General features: G+C 29.8%; 3 protein-coding genes across 8 annotated transcripts in view; all 3 read left to right on the forward strand.

Annotated features, from left to right (window-relative positions):
* The first annotated feature begins 1,770 nt into the window (after positions 1–1,770).
* LOC105131785 (uncharacterized) lies at positions 1,771–5,044 on the forward strand. Of its 2 annotated transcripts, none has more exons than XM_011034929.1 (7): positions 1,771–2,671; positions 2,763–2,976; positions 3,060–3,136; positions 3,278–3,317; positions 4,038–4,092; positions 4,284–4,356; positions 4,477–5,044. In XM_011034929.1, the coding sequence occupies exons 1-7, from the start codon at positions 2,198–2,200 to the stop codon at positions 4,687–4,689; spliced, it is 1,146 nt and encodes a 381-aa protein (XP_011033231.1). In that variant the 5' UTR covers positions 1,771–2,197; the 3' UTR covers positions 4,690–5,044. The 2 variants fall into 2 exon arrangements, with proteins under 2 accessions (XP_011033231.1, XP_011033232.1); XM_011034930.1 differs by having other exon boundaries at positions 1,773–2,671; positions 4,287–4,356.
* A 1,446-nt stretch (positions 5,045–6,490) lies between these two features.
* LOC105131787 (protein PHR1-LIKE 1-like) lies at positions 6,491–8,251 on the forward strand. Of its 5 annotated transcripts, none has more exons than XM_011034932.1 (6): positions 6,491–6,993; positions 7,105–7,279; positions 7,365–7,441; positions 7,522–7,561; positions 7,640–7,758; positions 7,918–8,251. In XM_011034932.1, exons 1-6 carry the CDS (start codon positions 6,559–6,561, stop codon positions 8,011–8,013), a joined length of 942 nt encoding a protein of 313 aa, XP_011033234.1. In that variant the 5' UTR covers positions 6,491–6,558; the 3' UTR covers positions 8,014–8,251. The 5 variants fall into 5 exon arrangements, with proteins under 5 accessions (XP_011033234.1, XP_011033235.1, XP_011033236.1 ...); XM_011034933.1 differs by having other exon boundaries at positions 7,120–7,279; XM_011034934.1 differs by having other exon boundaries at positions 7,123–7,279.
* Positions 8,252–13,908: 5,657 nt separating this feature from the next.
* Positions 13,909–15,120, forward strand: part of LOC105131788 (UBP1-associated protein 2C-like) — a 4,737-nt gene continuing 3,525 nt past the window's right edge. Inside the window, exon 1 of the mRNA XM_011034936.1 lies at positions 13,909–14,166. Within this exon, the coding sequence (XP_011033238.1) occupies positions 14,030–14,166 (137 nt within the window). The 5' untranslated portion in view covers positions 13,909–14,029. The remainder of the gene's footprint in view (positions 14,167–15,120) is intronic.

Raw genomic sequence — 15,120 nt, forward strand, 5'->3', positions numbered from 1 at the left:
TTGATAAAATATAAAAAATAACAAAAAATAAAAAGATTTGGGCTCTTATGATGCGCTCTCCGGCGTATAAAAGATGCATATGACGCTTCCGGGTGTTCAAAAATGCTCTCCCACAATATTGGTGGAAGCACTATCGTGTTCTCTTTCTAATGGTGTAGTTGTCCTCTTCTTAGTGGTGTGACTTGTATTGATGGCGGCGATTTACTTTGTCATTGATGAGTTTTTTTTCTCTCTTTCTCAAGTTAAAGTCTAACTCTCTTTATTGTTAATATTTTCAACTCTAATTCTTATTCTTTTCATTTTCATTTTTTTATTGATTTTTTTATAAAAAAATTTTATTTTTTATTTTTTATTTATGTTATATTATTTCAAAAGCAATAATAAAATTGATCTTGATGGATTGAGATGGATTGGCTTAAACAATATGTCATCAGTTTAAATTGTTAGAAAAAATTATCATATTGTGCTCTTGTTTAGTACTTTCAGTTCATTTGTATCACCAATTAATTATGATATATCATATTATTATTTAAATATCCTTTTTAATTCAAAATGTCCAAAAGATAAATTTGTTTTTTAAGGAGTTATATGAAATCAGTTTTGCACTAATCAAATCCATTCGGATTTCTCTTAAAATAAAAATTATATGCATTAAAACTAAGCCTCTCTCTAACTGAATCTTAGGCACTAGAAATTTTGTCTGAGATAATTATTTGTGACATCCAATGTTAATTCAGAGTGGGGTCGTGTAGGTTCACTGTTACAATTTCTTCTAATGGAAAGGAGATCTAATTCTTGGTCTCTTTCTGCATCAAATTGTTTTTTTTTTTTTTTTGAAGCAACATGACTGTCAAAATTCCACAAAAGATTACTCTTATGCTTGCAATTGGTGCAGCTCGCAATATTATCCCAGATTCTTTGAGCACGTTTTGGAATCTTACCGTCATAATTCCACTATACTTTCTGGATAAATATATATATATATATATATATATATATATATATATATATATATATATATATATATATATATATATATATATATATATATATATATAGAGAGAGAGAGAGAGAGAGAGAGAGCTTGGTTTGAAAGGTTAATTCCCATATGCTCATAATTAACTTCAATATCTTCAACTTTATTTCCGATATCAAATTAATAAGTTTATTTGTAGATTCATATCCACAAATCCATGTTTAATAAGTTTGGACTCATCAAACGACCTCCCTAACAAAAAAAAAAAAAGCATAATGTTTTTTATCAAACAGTTAAATTATAATAAAATTTGGCCAGTAAAGAGTGCTTTGCATGCCCAATTCTATATTAAGTCCATTGTTATGAGTTATGACTAGTTGAGTCGAGATCATCCCCCAACTATATTCAAAAGATGCCATTTTAAAATTTTATTTATTTTCTTGTATTTTAGAATTTTTGTTTAAATTATATCTGTTTAGCACCTATTTAAACAGTTTGTAAATATTATTATAATGATTTTAAGAATTATTAAATTTCAAAATATATCAAAACAAGATATTATGGGGTTGTAAGCTTGAGAAACTCTTTGTTTCATTATTAGTGCGCCAACAATAATATTTAACACTAGGGAAATATTAATGTCAGTACGTAAAAAAATCCCAAAGAAAAATCAAGACTTCTTTATTCTGATTTTTATACTGCTGAACTTCCATTTTCTTGAATGAGACATGATATTCTTTTTGTAACCATTTGTTTTATAAGAAGACAAATCTGAATCAACTTGTTTGTTTATTGCTAGGAGTTCTGTTTGCTGTCGTGCATTGGTTATGTCAAAATTCATCCTTCGTCCCTATCCATTTTAGGAATAACTAAAGAGGCATGCGCAGTACTTGGAAGATATATTTATATATTCATATCTTATGCAAGAAATTTTTAAGAAGAATATCAGAAGAGAATTTCTTTTGCATTATGCATTTGAATTCAAATTTGCAGTGGATCGTACCACTTATCTGCATCTTTCTTTTTCCAGATTTATCGTGTACTTTGCGTGGCTTGTAGTCTTTATATTCTTCACAGTAGTACTCAACCTGATACACGTTTTGATGCTTGCAAAGAAACCTGAACAGGAACAGTCTCTGCTCTATCTTGTTAGGAAACTTTGTGATTAGTGAGTTTGCTCATCTATCCTCACAATATCTCGGCAACCAACAGATTTGAAACATGGCATCTCGTTTGCAGCCGGCCGCTGTGGAGGCAGGATGCCAACAGCAGAATATTAGTCTTGAAAGATCACCCGAAAGCATAATGAGCCGGTTTGAATCTCCGGCTTCGGCCTTTTATGCGACAGAAAGATACATGAGATTTCCGCAGTATGATTGTCAAGTTGGTAATTATTTCTGCTCTCAATACTCCAACTCCTACGATTCACATGTTTCTTCACATCAATCCTCTGGGGCAGACTATATTAACTCAGGAGAGCAAGCTGACCACAACTTTGGATTGAGGAGCACTTTGGAATCGGTTGTAAAACCCCAAGTCTCTTGCCATAAATCCTTTGACAAGTACGATAAAGGTCTAAGCAGTTCTTCAGGAAACAAGCTTCCTTCAGAACACCACAATAAGTTTCTGGATAATCCTGGTGTCTCCCTAGGGAACCACTTTTTAGTTCCTTTCCAAGGAAATCAAAATCGTCAAGTAAGTATTCTCCAGGTTGGTAATTTAGTTTTACTACTTTTAGCCTCTTAACGAAAATTCATTTTGACCATGTCATGTTGTCTCTGTGCAGGTTGATTATAATCCATATAATTCTCCACTTTCAGAGCTGGGCCGCTTCAATTCTAGAGAAGAAAAGCGATCTCCAAGATTTTCTTTGGGAGGTTTTCCTATATCTTCTGGCAAAGACCTGTCTACTACACTGTCAAGTAAAACAAGGATAAGATGGACCCAAGATCTGCATAAAAAGTTTGTTGAGTGTGTAAATCGCCTTGGAGGTGCTGAGAGTAAGTGATTTCAGTGTGAGCTTTCTATCCATTTGAGAAGAAAAAATTGTTCATATCAGTACCTATTGATTAATCAATTACAGAGGCAACACCTAAAGCAATACTAAAGTTGATGGATTCGGATGGATTGACTATCTTTCATGTAAAAAGTCATTTGCAGGTATTATTGCTTAACCAAATAGTATGGATTATATATATATATTGTAATCCATACGGTATATATATATATATATATATTGTAATCCATACGGGATATTCTTCTAAGATCTCTTTTCTATTTCGTTTCTATTTGCTCTTGCAGAAATATAGAAGTGCAAGATACATGCCAGGCTCTTCAGAAGGTAAACCTTTGTAATTATTTCTTATCATAAACGGTTCAATCCCCTCTTCCCTTAAGTGCTTGAAAGTTGAAATTGATCACATAGTTACTATTAGAACAAAATAATGCCATGAGGTGATAATTTGTTGAATTTGAATACGAATGCATGCAGAGAGCACTTCATGGAACCTTTGAGGTTTTAATTCAGACCATCACTGCAGTATTAGCACTACCCTTCAAACACTTGAAGAGAGGAGAGAATTCTGTAGGCTTTCAGTTCCTGTCAAGTTCTTGCAGCAAGGAATATATCAATATTAATTTTCTCTGTACTTAAAATTAAGTAAAATGATGAGCAATCTTTTTTACTTCCCCTGTGTCAACGGGTGTTGAGGACCAAATTGAGAATAGTTTTCAATAACAGAATGGTTTCTTAGCGTGACATAAGATGCAATCTTAGGTTTACATTTATCTTTTCAGCAACTCATTTGCTCTGTACATAGTAATTGTGATGATGTTTACTGATATGCAATAATTTGCTGTATTATTTTTTGGTGTTTTTGTCTGCGATTTGTTAGAAGTCCAGCTTGCCTGTAAAACACAACAGCAGAAATTATTATAAAACAAAATAGTCCTTGAATTTTCTGCTTGATGATGCAGTATGCATGTTTAACTTTTGAAGGACTTTTGCATCCTTTCTTTCACTGTTGTTAAAATTCTGATTCAAATACCAATTCTATGGCAGGAAAGGCTGAGAAAAGAACAAGCATAGTTGATGCATCACAGTTCGATGTCAAAACGTAATCTCATAATGAATCCTTCTTCCTTGGTTATTATACTAATCGTATCCTAACAAGTGTTCAAGCTAGATGAATTTCTGAAACTTGAAATTGCCTTTCTTGTCTTCTTTTCTGTTTCTTCTTCTTAATGATGTGTGCCTATCATCTCAGACTATCATTTGATCTTATGACAAATTGTTGACCATGTCTAGCAGTGGGTTTCAAATCAGGGAGGCACTGGAAGTGCAATTAGATGTCCAGAGGCGTCTGCACGAGCAGCTGGAGGTACTGGTTGGGTTGTTTCCTGATGACCTCCTGAGAGGAGTAGTTCGGTTCATTCAAGACCCTGATGATCAGTTTCACCTATCAATAATTACTAATTTCGCTTACATTTTCTTATGGCAGATTCAAAAAATTCTACAATTACGCATTGAAGAACAAGGCAAGCAGCTTAAGATGATGTTTGATCAGCAACAGAAAAAAACTAATAGTCTCTTGAATAATCAGAACTTGAACATTACTTCTCCGGACGAGTCAACATTTAGCCTCGAAGATATTGATGTTTCTATTGTAGAAGGCTCTAATAATAATACCCATTTCCCATCCAAGATAAGTTAGATCTTCAAAGCACATAGGACTCATTTTCATGTGCAAGCACTCATGGCTTCAAGCGAAAGTGATTTCTAATCCCCAGCTACAACAGAATCGCAAATGATCTCTGCTCCTTTGTAAAGAAAGTGAAAGCGTTTGATTGTGCCTACACAGAAAGGGTAAAAACATAGGAATACGATGTGTGTTCAGAGCATAGTACTCTTAAGAACTTGGAAGTTGGGATTCTTTGCAGAACAGAAAGTAATGTGGTTCTTGTACTGTAAATTCTTCCGAGTTCAGCATCAGCTTTAGAAAAATAGTCTTGCGTTATTATGTACTTCAAGTTCATCCTAATAAAAATGTACCAGAGTTTTGATGTCTTCTCTGTTAGCCTGGTGATATGAACCATCCTGTTAGCTCTGTATGCTGCACTCAATCAGAAGTCAACCAAAAATCATAACGCGTACAAGTTTTTCCATTTCATTCTGCTGTCAGCAGAACATTTGGCTAATTAGAAAAAAAAACAATTTGGCCATTTTCTGGCGACTAGCTTTCAAAACCAATAAGATCCACTATATCAGCCGACATGTATAATGCTGTCTCAAAACCTACACTTACGATGGTGGGCCTATCTGACCATCATATGAAGGGGTTTATTTCGGCATTTTAAAAATATTTTAAAAAAAAATTAATTTTTTATTATTATTTTATTAACTTTAAATTAATATATTTTTAATGTTTTTAAATCATATCAAAAATAATTTTTAAAAATAAAAAAAATATTATTAATATATATTTTAATATAAAAAATTATTTTAAAAAAAAATCACAATCACACTAAAATAACAATATAAATAAAGCAGTTGAGCAGGGTAGAATCCTTAGCCATAGACCTTGTAAGAATGTCGTCGTTCTTTTCATTGCCATCCTTACCCATAGACCTTGTAAGAGTGTCGTCATTCTTTTCAATGTTTTTGATAGTTGTGCTAGAGAGGTCAACACAAGGACAACACAGATCCTGCAGAAAGTTGTACATGAACAAATTATCTTTGAATGTGCCTTTGACTCCTGATCATTTGGTAAAAATACTAAACTATAGATTGAGTGAGCTCTTTTTTATTAGCAAGTCACCCAGCGCCACACCGGGTTAAGGATTTAACTGGGTCAATTTAGAATTTTTATCGGGTGACAACGGATCAACTTTCCTCTATTTTCAATGAAACCTGGCTCGGACCAGGTCCCAGTTAACCTATTTGGCTGGTTCGAGTTGCATAATAGTGCTTATTAGTAAAAAAAAAAAATCTATATGGAAGATGGAGCGTATCTTTTTGGTCAGACACAGAAAATGAAGTCATAGTTCTTGCATTGCTGCCAATCAGGAGGACATCCTGGTGTGCACATGCATGCGAGCTAGCTCTCATGTCCTATCAATGATTTAATCGTTGGCTAGAACTTGTACTGTAATTGTGCACTATCATTCCATTGCTTAAATATGTACAATAAGGACTACTTGCTTTGGTAATACATTTAACATATACAATGTCCAAATCCTAACCAAATTGGTTTATAAACTGCCAAGAAGTTGACTAAATGCGCGATTATTTTGGATAATTTATTGGAAAATTACCGTCAGAAAGGCGTGTCATTAAAATTTATAGCAGATGTTGTCATTTAGGTGGAAACTCACCAAAACCCTACCACTTGGAAGTGATATTTTGTTCTTCTAAAAAGATAAAAGGATGCCTGCATATTCATCACATCCTCTGCTGGTACACATGTATTATCAGCAGTGTACGAGGAAAATGAAAATTGAAAGAGCTTTGAATGCTTACTGAACCTTCCAATCATAAGACAAAACATAATTGGAATGTGAGACCTTGCTCGTCACCATCAAGCATGGGGGAAGTATCTCAAAGGCAAGATCTAGAGACTGCAACATCAACTAACATCATTCCAAGTCAGTTCGATGAGCTAGCACCGGCTTTTTGCACAAGTGAATGCTTGGTGGATCTTCAGCAAGATGATGATTATGAAATTGCTACTTTCCCTTCAAGCTCACAGGTTCCTGGGCCTAATGATGCAAAGATGTCATCATATCAATCATCCAGGGGTAACATTTTCGATGAATCCAGTTGGCAAACAGTTCTGAGACCTTATTTATTTAGCAACCAACACCATAAATATTGTGAAAAGACTCAAAAACATCTTCCTTCCATTAATTTGTGGGAAAGTACATCCCTTTCACTTGAGCGAGTCCAATTACTTGGAGACAATGCAACGTTGATTGGAAGGCCCCTTCAGCCTGCTCCTGATAGACAGAATGATCCCGAAGTAAGTTCTTTACTTAACTTTATTCTGATATTCTCGTGTGCATACATCATATCTGGTTTTCTTTTATATCAAATGTGTTTATTTCAACTTCCTATCCAAATCTGGTATAAGCTTCTCAAGTCTCAACAGCTGGAATCATCTACAAGACATTTGGGGGATGGTTCCTCTACTTCCAGCGGTTCGGGATCTTCTGGACCAATTTTCTCGAGTAGAAAACGAATTACATGGACTCAAGATCTTCATGAGAAGTTTGTCAATTGTGTCAATAGCCTTGGTGGTGCTGTAGGTAAGTAAATTGGTATGAGCTTTGCTCAATTGTTAAAGGACTACCTTTTATTGATTGTCTCCATTGATTGATCAAATAATAATAGAAGCAAAACCAAAGGCCATACTGAAGATGATGGAAACAAAAGGATTGACCATCGTTCAGGTCAAAAGTCACTTGCAGGTACTCAAGATCAGGTTGTGTTTTGGTTCCACCTAAGCTTATTTCTATTTATCATCCTTTTTCATGAATTTGTTTTGCAGAAATATCGATCTGACAAGTACTTGTCAGAATGGAAACAAGGTAAATCTCTGTTGCATGTGGAAGTACTTTTGAAGGCAAGCTACTTGTAATGTTCACATCAATAGTGGTTTTCTGCAGAAAAACCTACAATCAACGACATGCCTCAACTTGTCTTCTCTTCTAGAATTAGCATGGGAATCCAGGAGGCACTGCAACTGCAGCTAGATATTGAGAAGCATCTTCACGAACAGTTAGAGGTATGCCTTATACCTTGAAATCTTGAAATACCTAGCAAACCAGTTGTTATGAGCTTAAAACTGGACAGAAGTAATGCTTCATATGCCTACGGAAAAGTGATCAAGCTCTTTTTCGGTTGAGAGGATTCCCATTTCATGTATTTTACCCATTTGGAACAGATTCAGCGAAATCTACAGCTGCAAATTGAGGAAAATGGGAGGCAGCTGAAGCTACTGCTGGAGCAACAACAGAGAACAAACAAAAGGCTACCCTAAAAACTTGAGGCTGAAAAGCCTGCGACTTGCAGCATCCATTAATCTACCATGAAGATGTTAGAATTTCAACCGCGGAATACCGGCTTCTCATTTTAGTTCAGTTTAATCAAGTTTATATACGTGCAGCAATAAAATTCCAAAAAGACTCGCCATCTGCAAGGATTAACACTTGTTTAATGGAAAGAAAGCCTTATTTGGTCTGCTTTTACATGTATCAGCTATGAGATGTGAGATGCTGAAAACTCTAATGGTGCGGGGAAATCATTATTCCCCACATCAAAATTATGATGAATTATAGTAGTAATTTACCGTGTTTTTTTTTCTTTTTCAAAATCACTTTTTTCTTCAACTTTCTTTTGTTTTTCTTTTTTTTTTTTCAAAATTTTTTTGTTGATTTTACTTTTTAAATATTGAGCTGGTTAAAAATTTTATTTTGTAATTTTTTTCTTTAAAATACTATAGATTTCTAGGTGTTTTCTCAAATAATTTTTTTATTTTTTTTATTTTTTAAAATTATATTTATCGATTTTATTTTTATAAAATATTTTAATTTTGTAATTTTTTCTTTAAAATATTGTTGATTGCTACCGTGTTTCTCCATGTGATTTTTTTGTTTTTTAATTTCCTCTGAAATTATGTTTTTATTTTATTTTTTAATATTAAGTTGGTTAAAAATTACAGTTATAATATATGATAAAAATACTGTAATTTTCCTCGTAAATTATTGTGGATTGCTACAGTATTTTTTCTCAAATAATTTTTTCTATTTTGTTATGTTTTTTTTAAATTATCTTTGTCAATTTTATTTTTTAAATATTAAGCTGGTTAAGAATTGCAATTACAAGTAAATACAAGTTTTTCCTCACAAAACACTATGGATTAATTCAGTTTTTTCTCACATGATTTTTTTATAGTTTATTTTGTGTTTTTATTTTTTGTAAAAAAAAATTAAATTATATTCATCGATTTTATTTTTTTAAATATTGAATTGGTTATAATTTAAATTTGTAATAAAGTTTAATCATGTGGGGAAAACACTGTAGCTTTTCTTACAAAATATTGTGGATTGTTGTAGTGTTTTTCCATATGATTTTTTTATGATTTTTTTCAAAATTTTCTTTCTCGATTTTTTTTTAATATTGAGTTGGTTAAAAATTATAATTACAATAAAGCTAAATCATATGAGAAAAGCGTCATAGTTTTTCTCACAAAAACATTGTGGATTGCTACAGTATTTATCTAAATAATTTTTTTATTTTATTTTATTGGGAAATTTTTTCCTCATAAAACATTGTCAATTGCTACAATGTTTTTTTCTTATGGGTTTTTTTCCTTCCAAAATTATCTTTGTTGGTTTTTTTTTTAAAATTAAGTTGGTAAAGAATTTAGTTTTGTAATTTTTTTATTTTTTATTAACAAAAAAATAAATCATCTGGCGAAAGCACTGTATCTTTCCTCATAAAACACTGTGAATTGCTACAAATCATTTTGTTTAGTCTTTAAGTTTTTGATCAACAACACAATCTTTTTTTTCCATCATAAAATATTTGCTTTATCATACCTTTAGTTTCTATTATTTATCTAACACTGATTCACAATTATAATACTATCAAATACATATGTTTTATAAGCCCGCGACAGCACACAGGCATGTCATCTTGTCAATGGTCTAAAATGCATGGGGAAAACACTGTAGTTTTTTCCCCACGCCTTTTTAGATCCTTGATACTAATATTTTAATTTTTGAAACTATTTTTTTTATGCCTTTCAATTTTTTTCTTTTTTCTTTTAATTAATTTTTTTATATTAAATTTTTTATTTAATTATTAGATTTCATAACACAGATCTTGGATTCAATAGGTTAACCTGGTTTGACGAGTTAAACCGGAATTATTTTTTTTGCTTTTTTTCATTTTAATTATTTTTTTGTTTAGTTTAGTTTGTTAACGTTGAATTTCTTTCTATTTAATTATCAGACTTTCATGAAATGTATCCCGGGTTTGACAGGCTAACCTAGTTAATTCTGGGTTAACCTGTCAATTTTTTTTTATATTTAGTTATCAAACTTTCATGACATAAATCCCAGATTTGAAGGATTAACCAAGTTAACTCATTTTTTTTTCTTCATTAGTTTTTTTTAATGTAGATTTTGTCTTTATTTTTTTTTAATTAATTTATTTAATTATCACACTTTTATGACGTGACCTTGCAACCAGATCCATATCTAGGGTTCTTGGGTCTGATGTTGCAGTCAAACTCACTTAAACTTGAGTAATGTAAGTTTAATATTATTATTAATATTATAAATATTACTTTTGGATCAAATATTGCAGCTATATCTAAGACTTTTGGATATATCTTTGCAGAAAGATCTAACACTCTTAGATCTTAACTTTTTTTTTTATTTTTTTATGCAAGAAAAGAAAATTAACCCGTGGTGTATGCTTTTATTTATTTTTATGTTTTCTCCTTTTTAAGTTTTTTACTGTGGATTGCACAGCGCAGTCCATAATAAAAAAGTTGATGCCTTTAGTTTCTTTTTTTTTGTTTTTGCTTTTTTCTTTGTTTCTTTGTTTTTAATTAATTTTTTTACTTTAGTTTTTTAATATTAATTTTTTTCTATTTAATTATTAGACTTCCATGACACAGATCCCAGATTTGATGGGTTAGCCCACTTGATTCAATTTTTTTTCTTTTTCTTCATTAGTTTTTTCTTTCAATTTTTTCTTTTAATATTGTATGCAATTTACACTAAAAAAGTTGATGTCTTTATTTTTTTTTTCTTTTTATGTCTTTTTATGGTGAACTACACAATGGAATTCACGGCGAAAAGGCTGATGCCTTCTCTTTCTTTCTTTTTAATTATTTTTTTAATTTAGTGTTTAATGTTAAATTTTTTTTCTATTTAATTATTAGATTTTCATTATACGAATTTCTGGTTTGATGAGTTAACCCAATTAATTCAATTTTTTTCTTCATTATTTTTCTTTTTCTTATAAGTTTTTTCCTTTTTGAATTATTTTTTTTACATAGTTTGTTGGTAAATTTCTTTCTATTCAGTTATCAGATTTTTATGATACGAATCTTAGGTTTGACGGGTTAACCTAGTTAATTTATATTCTTTTTTTTTTCTTCATTAATTTTTTTCTTCCTATAAGTTTGTTTTTTTGTGTTTTTTTTTCATAATTTTTTTGTTAAATTTAGTTTATTAATATTGAAGTTTTTTATATTTCATTATCGCACTCTCATAACATGAATCTCAAGTTTGATAGGTTAACCTGATTTGATGGATTAATCCAGTTGGTTTAGATTTTTTTTTCTTTATTAGTTATTTTTTTTATAATTTCATCTTTTAACATTATAACTATAACTAAAAGAAATACCTTTCATTGTAGATTGCATTGTGCAAATTCACGGTGAAAGGTAGATATCTTTTAGTTATAGGTTTTTTTTGTTGTTGTTTTTTATGTTTTTTAATTAATATTTTTTAATTTTTTCTATTTAGTTATCACACGCTCATAACATAGATCCTAACTTTGACGAGTTAAGCTGGTTTGGTGGGTTAAACCAGTTAATTTATTTTTTTCTTAAATAGTTTTTTCTTCTAATTTCAACTTTCAATATCGATTTGATTAAGAATTAAAATTTATAATTTGTTTTATTTACTTTTCATCATATTATTATAATCTCGTGAGGAGATTTTGTTTTGCCCCTCCTCGCAAAGCACTGTTCATTGGAATAGTGCTTTGCTTTATTTTTTTTTTAATTAAATTTTTTTGTTTAATTTTATTATGTAATATTAAATTATTTTTCTATTTTGTTATTACATTTTCAGATTTTTGGGCTTGGTGTTGCAGTCAAATTTACTTAAATTTTAGTTATGCAAGTTTAATACTATTATTATTAATATTATAAATATTATTTTTAGGTGAAACATTACAATCACATCCAAGATTCTTGGATATAATTTTACAAAAAAAAATCTAAAAATTTTAAATTTTAATTTTTTTATATAAAAACAATTAATCGACAGTGTAGCGCGGCCAGAGCATCAAGTTCTATAACAGCTATCAGAAAAGAGCGAATGTATCCCAGGCCTTGCTTCTTGTCATAAGGGATTGAGTTTTGAACTTGAGTCTTGACCATACAGTGATCTTCTTACGTTGCAGTTTCGAGTTTAAATTCCTGTTTTGCAGTCAAGGTGCTGTTTACTGAATCATGGGATGCAAAATGCAAGAACTGACTGCAAAACAATTGTCTAATATATATTTATTGGGGGTGTTTAAATAGCGACATGGGACACTTACATGCTACAGACAAAACTTTTCATTCCGAGAGCCTGTTTGAAAATATATTAATGATTATTTTTTTTAAAAAAATTATTTAAAAATATATTAAAATTATTTTTTTATTTTTAAAAATTATTTTTAATAACAATATATTAAAATAAAAATGATTTAAAAATAGTAAAAAAACATTAATTTAAATTAAAAATTAAAAAATTATTTTTAAAAAAATTTAAAACACATAGATAAACAGCATTTGGATTTATCCATTGTTATTAGCAAGTTATACAGTGAAAATATGTGAAATTTACAGTAAAATGAATGAAATTCTTACCAAAATTAGATAAATTCTAAAAGAGTTTGCTCCATATTTTATTATTTTGGATTTGAATCCAGAATATGTTTTGAAAAATCTTATCTCCATTTATTCATAATATTAAGCTTGTCCTTCGAGATAATAAAAACATATATATATATATATATATATAGAAAAGGATAAATAAAAACATAAAAATAAATAAATTTATATTTTTTTTTAAAAAAAAATATTAAACCCTCTCTATCACAAGACAATAACTAAGGCCATATTTGTTTCCCGCAAAATAATTTTTGAAAAACCATTTTTTAAGCTTTCATGTGCTTGTTTGTTATTAGAAAAGTTGATTAACAAAAAACACTTTTCAGTTAACGGAAAATATTTTTCAATCAAAAAAAAATTTGACTTTATTTTCAGGAAAATATTTTTCTTTTTAGCTTTGTTTGTTTTTCGGAAAGTGGTTTCTGGAAAATTACTTTCCAAACTTTTTTGTGTTTTTTTGCTGTTAGAAAAGTTAGTCAATGGAAAACACTTTCCAATCAAAGGAAAATTTGGTTTGATTTTTAGAAAAGTGTTTTCCTGAAAAATTTGGATGAAAAACACTTTTTGAAAGTTGTGAAAAATTTAGAAATATTATTATTTGCTGATTATATCAAATTTGATCCTCAAACTTTTGATTACTATATATATTTTGTTTTGAATATTTATTTTTTAATTTTATTTTTTAAATTTAATTTTTATATCAACTTTGATCCTTATTTTTATAATTGTTATTTATTTTTTTTATTGTTTTTTTATTAAAAATTTTTATCTATGAAATTTAATCCTCATTCTTTTGATTGTTACTTATTTTATTTGAAATATTTTATGAAAAATTAATTATTATTATTTTAATTTCTTTTTTTTAGAGTTGATATTTGATTATTATTATATTTTATTTAAGATAATTTATGAAATTATATTTTTTTCAATTTTATTCTCATTAAATTTTTTAATTTGTAAGATTTGTTCCTCGTTATTTTAATAAACTTGATAAAAATAAAATATTAATAAATTATTTTTCAGTTTATTTTTCATAATATAATTAAATACTAGAAAGTGTTTTTCAATTTATTTTTTATAATACTATCAAATATCAAAAAATAATTTAATTTTTAAAAATTTATTTTTCTTAAAATTCACTTTTTTAAAAAATAATTTTTCTAAAAATAAACGCAGCCCAAATAATGTTTCTAAAAGTAAAAGCTTTTACTATTTTTATATGCAAAGAAAAGAGTCGAATATACTTTATTTGCTTCGAGTGGTAAAATAAAGGCAGGAACACGCCGGACAACATAAATTAAACAACAATTTGTTAAAAATTTCCAACGCCAGGTTTCACTTCACATTCCCAGAGAGACAAAACAAAACAAAAATGGAAGACATGAAGAAGAGAAAGATGGACGAGGGAAGTAACAATGGTTCTGGCGAAACATCAACCACACAAGATTACCTTCGTTCACTACTTGACCCTCTTAATAAATCCCAGCTTGTCGATCTTCTTTCTAGACTGTACGTCCCTCTCTTTCTCTCCCTCTTGCCTTTTCTTTTAATGGTTTATTGGGTTTTCTTTTCTGGGTTCTTTTCATTTTTTTGGATTCTATTGTGTTTCTCTTCGGTTGCCGGATATTTAACACATATATGGGTCTGTTTTGTGAAGAATGAATTGCGGGATTTTAGTTTATATTGATGTACTTTTTGCAATTAATCTAAGATTAAAAGTTGAGTCTTCTTTCTACAGGGTTGGTAGTAATTGCAGTCTGTGTTAGATTGAGAATTTTTTAGCCTTGTTCTGTTTTAGGCAAATAAACAGTGACACGTTATTTTTAGATTGGTTCTTGTTAGAGAAAGCCACTGGATTTTTGTTTTCCTATAGAGATTTTTTTTGTGTGTTTAATTAACAATTCCCTTTGTCTTTTTATTAGAAGTTTGAGCTTTGTACATTGTAGTGCATTCTAGTAGATGCATTTAGAAATTGTACTGTAGCTTCTTTTCAGAAGTTATAAATTTTTTATCTTTTTTTTTTATATCCTCTGATGGTTCATGGTTCAAATGAAAAGTTAAGATTTTTCATTGTGGTGAATTCTTATAGATGCATTTACATTTTCCATGATTGTTTTCTTTGGAAAAATTAATTTTGGATCTTTAGATTTCTATATCCCTGATGTTTTAAATACTGTAAATTCATGTAAACACGTTTAGAAGCTCTTTTGATGAGTCTAACTTGCTAGGATGTGTTAGGTCTATATCCACTCAAATCAAGACTACTAGGTTAGGTGTGGTTAGATGTGCTTTAACACAACCTAAAGGAACTGAGGATTGGAGAAGGACTGCTATTTTTTACACTTACATTAAATGTGGAGATAAAGGGTGTAAGATCATCATAGACAGTGGTAGTTGTATCAATGCAGTTTTCTCGGGTAGTGTATCCCGCTTAGGCTTAAAGTCTGTTCCACATCCTAAACC

The sequence above is a fragment of the Populus euphratica genome, unplaced genomic scaffold (assembly GCF_000495115.2).
Source record: "Populus euphratica unplaced genomic scaffold, PopEup_1.0 scaffold101.1, whole genome shotgun sequence".
Classification (NCBI taxonomy): Eukaryota; Viridiplantae; Streptophyta; class Magnoliopsida; order Malpighiales; family Salicaceae; genus Populus; species Populus euphratica.

Excerpts from the sequence above, each read along its gene's own strand:
- LOC105131785 (XM_011034929.1), top strand. The coding sequence starts at position 2,198 with ATGGCATCTCGTTTGCAGCCGGCCGCTGTGGAGGCAGGATGCCAACAG. Across the intron at positions 2,672-2,762 it reads AAGGAAATCAAAATCGTCAA|GTTGATTATAATCCATATAA; the intron begins GTAAGTATTCTC and ends GTCTCTGTGCAG. Across the intron at positions 3,137-3,277 it reads ATGTAAAAAGTCATTTGCAG|AAATATAGAAGTGCAAGATA; the intron begins GTATTATTGCTT and ends TTGCTCTTGCAG.
- LOC105131787 (XM_011034931.1), top strand. The coding sequence starts at position 6,559 with ATGGGGGAAGTATCTCAAAGGCAAGATCTAGAGACTGCAACATCAACT. Across the intron at positions 7,442-7,521 it reads AGGTCAAAAGTCACTTGCAG|AAATATCGATCTGACAAGTA; the intron begins GTACTCAAGATC and ends TTTGTTTTGCAG. Across the intron at positions 7,562-7,639 it reads CTTGTCAGAATGGAAACAAG|AAAAACCTACAATCAACGAC; the intron begins GTAAATCTCTGT and ends GGTTTTCTGCAG.